Source organism: Dipodomys ordii, unplaced genomic scaffold, assembly GCF_000151885.1.
Source record: "Dipodomys ordii isolate 6190 unplaced genomic scaffold, Dord_2.0 Scaffold14, whole genome shotgun sequence".
NCBI lineage: Eukaryota > Metazoa > Chordata > Mammalia > Rodentia > Heteromyidae > Dipodomys > Dipodomys ordii.
The window spans coordinates 14,738,580-14,743,143 of NW_012267230.1; the positions used below are offsets into that span (position 1 = coordinate 14,738,580).

The 4,564-nt window shown below is 48.4% G+C and overlaps 1 protein-coding gene across 2 annotated transcripts in view; it reads right to left on the minus strand.

Moving 5' to 3' along the window:
• Pdpk1 (3-phosphoinositide dependent protein kinase 1) overlaps positions 1-4,564 on the minus strand; it is a 28,193-nt gene that overhangs the window by 6,047 nt on the left and 17,582 nt on the right. For both annotated transcript variants that reach the window (XM_013011620.1, XM_013011618.1), the window contains one exon: positions 574-797. In XM_013011620.1, the coding sequence (XP_012867074.1) occupies positions 574-797 (224 nt within the window). The remainder of the gene's footprint in view (positions 1-573; positions 798-4,564) is intronic.

Consider the following 4,564-nt stretch of genomic DNA (forward strand, 5'->3'; position numbering starts at 1 on the left):
ACATTCCTAGCCCCTGGAGATTTCTTAAAAGGACCTGTAGTGACAAGGACATTGTGAGTGACATGGAAAATACAAAGCACAAAGACATGTGTAACACCATAGAATTCAACAAATAAAAGAAAAATTTGAGTGTGAAGACCTGAGTTCAGGTTCTGGAAGCAGCATAAAACAAGTGGCACTCCTGTGCATTTTATAAATCCAATGTCTGACTTAGGAGAAGGAACTGGACGCTAGGGTCTGCCAGTGCCTTACTCTTCCATGTCCTGTCATTTAGTAAAATGTCTGCCTTAATACCAATAAAAATCAAAGCAGAGTGGAGGCACACAGACCTGCCTAGCAAGACCCTACATTCAAACCCTGAACCTAGAATGTCCAGATGCCAAGGAAGGGAGCCATGTTCAGTCTTTCCCATTGAAGGTGGGGCACCCAAAGGTACAAACCCACCCAACCCCGAGCCCCATCACCTCCTGACAGCCCTGGGAGGCACTTCTCTGCAGAGTACTCAAGGTAGTGGGGTGTCACTGTACGTTCACTTGTTTCTACAAAGAATGTTGCTTATGGCTAAGTTCTTACCAAGGATTTCCACAGGCCTGCTTCTCCAATAGTAACTTCTTCTCATCTTCAGAAAACTGTAAGTCCAGTTCAAAAGAGTTAGTGTCCAGACCGTGGATGTACTGCTCTATGTTGCTGCCCGACCTGTGGGGCAGGCTTGTGTCCACCGCAGACAGGGAGTGGGAGGAGGAGGAGGAGGAGGAGGACACTTGCATGCAGCCAAACTGGCTCAGAAGGTTGTCGTACTGCAGGGAAGGAGAAAGGAGAAAGGTACCTCAAGTTGTTGCTAGGGTCAAAACCCCCTACCTACTGCCCCATCCATAGTCTCTAACACTTGGTGAGCTTACACACTCTCTCTGCTCCGCAGGGGCATGTGAACAGCTCTAATTCTCCACTGGCCATCTTGCTGCTAAGGCCAGGCAAGGCTGCACCTTTGTGCTCTGAGTCCCTCTTCTGATAGGAACAGGAGTCAGAGATGGATCTATAACTCAGCCACCACTTCCAGGGAGGGAAGACCTGGAACCTTCCCCCAACACAGCACTAACAAGGGTGGTAAGTGAAATGAAATGCAAACCTGGTACCAATGGCTCACCCCCATAATCCTAGCTACTCAAGAGACTGAGATTGGAAGATGGCAGTTCAAAGCCAGCCTAGGCAAGAGAGTCTGTAAAACTCTTATCTCCAATTAACCACCAAAAAAGCTGGAAGTGGCTCTGTGGCTCAAATGGTAGAGGTCTAGCCTTGAGCAGAAAAGCTAAGGGACAGCGCCTAGAGGTCAAGTTTAAACCAGAGGACTGGCGCTTGGCTTGCATATTCAACTGGTTCTCTCCTTGAGCCATGCTTCCAACCCAAAAACATTCCTTTCTAATCTCAGTAGAGATTAATCAGATTTGACATAAAGTTGCTTATAGTTTGAGAAAACTACAATTGTATTAACACACACACACACACACACACAAAAACAGAACTGCCGGGCGCCAGGTGGCTCACGCCTGTCATCCTAGCTACTTAGGAGCCTGAGATCTGAGAATCAGGGTTCAAAGCAAACGCTGGAAGTAAAGTCCGAGACTCTTATCTTCAATAAACCACTCAAAAACCGGAAGTGGCTCTGTGGCTCAAGTGGTAGAGTGCTGGCCTTGAGCTGAAGAGCTGAGGGATAGTGCCCAGGCCCAGAGTTCAAGCCCCACAACCAACCAAAAACAAAAACCAAAACCACAGTACTACTCACAAACACGCCACATGAGCAGAACCCAGGCACTCACAAACTTCCAAGGCAGTGACAGGACAAAGCAGCTTCGGCACAGAGCTAGGCAGTATAAATAATGCGGTCTTACAGCTTTCTTTTCTTTTCTTTTTTTTTTTTGCAGGTCCTGGGACTTGAACTCAGGGCCTGGGATCTGTCTATGAGCCTCTCTGTGCTTAAGGCTAATGTTCTACCACTTGAGCCACAGAGCCACTTTGGGCTTTTTCTGAGTAGTTTATTGGAGACGAGAATCTCATGGACTTTCCTGTTCAGGCTGGCTTCGAACCATCATCCTCAGATCTCAGCCTCCTGAGTGGCTAGGATTACAGGCATGAGCCCCCGGTGCCCAGCTTTGGCCTTACATCTTGAACCCTGCCAGAGACCAATGACTATTGGTTCTTATCAGACCTCATGGACCCTGGCTCAGAGCACACAACCTCACAGCAGACTTCCTCTCCGAGGGCTTTCAATATGAGGATGCCTGGGCATGAGGCTCACAGAGGTGACCACAGGACCCCACCCAGGGGCACAAGAACCTTCTAAGCCATAAAGGTGGTGGCTACTGTGGTATTACTTTGCACAAGGGAACTGACTAACTCCCTTAGCCAAAACTGAACTCGCATATCATAGAGCTGCTCACTGAGTGCCAGGACTACACACACTGGGCTATTTCCTGCCCTGGGCCCCATGAACTGTTCCAAAGATGTTCCTGAGGTTCTTCTAGCCAATCTCCCTGCCACCCCTCCCACTCCTCCCACCCCTCCAGCAGCCAAGCTCAGGGGTAGGCCAGGCAGAACTAGTGGGGAAGGGCAGCCATGGGGCACCAAGCGGCAGGAAATATCCAATTCTGCTGGCCCAGTGCAGACCTTCTACAAAAAACCCAGCCTTGGGCTGGCCCACTACGATGCCACAGAGGCCAGCATGCAGCAGGGAGTCAGGAACTGGCTCTTGCTTCCTTATGCCCTGACTTCAGAATGGACAATAGCTATCATCATCCGCCCCAGGCAAGGCCCTCTCTACTGGGGGAGGTCAGACCCAGAGGTACAAGCACCCCACTCACAGAGAGGGGGTGACTTGCCTCTGGAGCAGGTTTCCCCAGAGTTTGCTCTCTCAAGGCCAAATCTCTTCGGAGAATCTCTCCTCTCTGCCCAGAACTTCCCAAGGCCCTCAACTCTGGAATGAAGAGTTCAGAAGTGACCACCTAATCAAACCAAGTTGCTAATGCTGCTCACATGCCAGATATTACAGGTGGCGGCCAAAGCTTGTCATCTAGAAGCCAGTGCCTTCCCTAGCACAAATGAGGCCTGCAGAGATATACACACACACACATTCATGCGCTTGCACACGCAGGGTGGAGAGAGGATTCTGGGTGTAGTCTATGCAGGATGAGCTCGGCTGCCCCTGGGCGTGAGGGAGGAGAAGTGATGGGAACAGGCAAAAGGCTGCCCCTGGGCAGGACTTCTGCAGGAATGACGGCCATCAGAGGGGCGTGAAGCCCCACGGCTCCTGCTAGCAGTGTGAAGAGGTGTCACCAACTGGCAGCACGTAGGCAGCTTGCAGGAGTGGCTGAGGGCCTGCCGGCTGCTGGGCAGCGTTCTCAGCAGTGGACACAGCTGTGAGAGCGGGGGCAGATATAGACTCTTGAGCTCAGCTCTACTCAAGTCCGGGCACAAAGGGCGTTTTAGGACAAACGGGGAGTAGTAAAAGATAAAAGAAGTGAAAGCATTGTTGATAGATCTACAAATCTTGTCTAGCAGCCTTACTAAATGAAAATGTACATAACTTATAACTAAGGATTTCCACTCCAGAAATGAATAAATGATCCAGAAACAAGTTCAAGAATAGGCATAAAAATTATCTTTTTAAGTTGCCAGAACAATGAGTCTTTACCCTCATTTCCTGAATGGGGAACAAGTAATCTTTCTCTCTTTTTAAATTTCTCTCTACTTTATCATTGATTTTAAATTAAAAAAAGATAAATTGCCAAAATGAAAAGCAATATGAAATTCCCAACCACAACAGAGTGGATAAATTGTGGCATAGTTCATACAAAGGAATACTGTGTGTTAATGTAAACAAATGAAAAGACATAACATTGTAGATGACTTTCACAAAAATATTAGGTGACAGGCCAGGTATAAAAATTACTTATTGAAGCCGAGCACCGGCGGCTCACACACGTAATCCCAGATACTGAGATCTGAGGATCATGGTTCAAAGCCAGCCCAGGCAGGAAAGTCCATGAGATTCTTATCTCCAAAAGAACCACTAGAAAACTGGAAGTGGCACTGTGGCTCAAGCGGTATAGCACTGGCCTTGAGCTGAAGAGCTGAGGGGCAGCACCCAGACCCAGAGTTCAAGCCCCACAACTGACCAAAAAAAAAAAAATTACCTATTGTAGGCTTCCAATAGAAGAAGAAGAAAAAAGAAGAAGAAGAAGAAGAAAACACAGGTTGCCAGTGGCTCACGCCTGTAATCCTAGCTACTCAGGTGGCTAAAATCTGAGGATCATTGTTCAAAGCTAGCCTGGGGAGCTGGGCACTGATGGCTAATGCCTGTAATCCTAGCTACTCAGGAGGTTGAGATCTGAGGATCTTTGTTCAAAGCCAGTCTGGCCAGGAAATCCATGAGACTCTTATCTCTAATCACCGAAGAAAAGCGGGAAGCAGAGCTGTGGCCAAGTGGTAGATCACTGTTTTTGAGCTGAAAAAAACAAAACTGAGGGAGACCGCCCAGACCCTGAGTTCAAGTTCAGGACTGGGGAAAAGA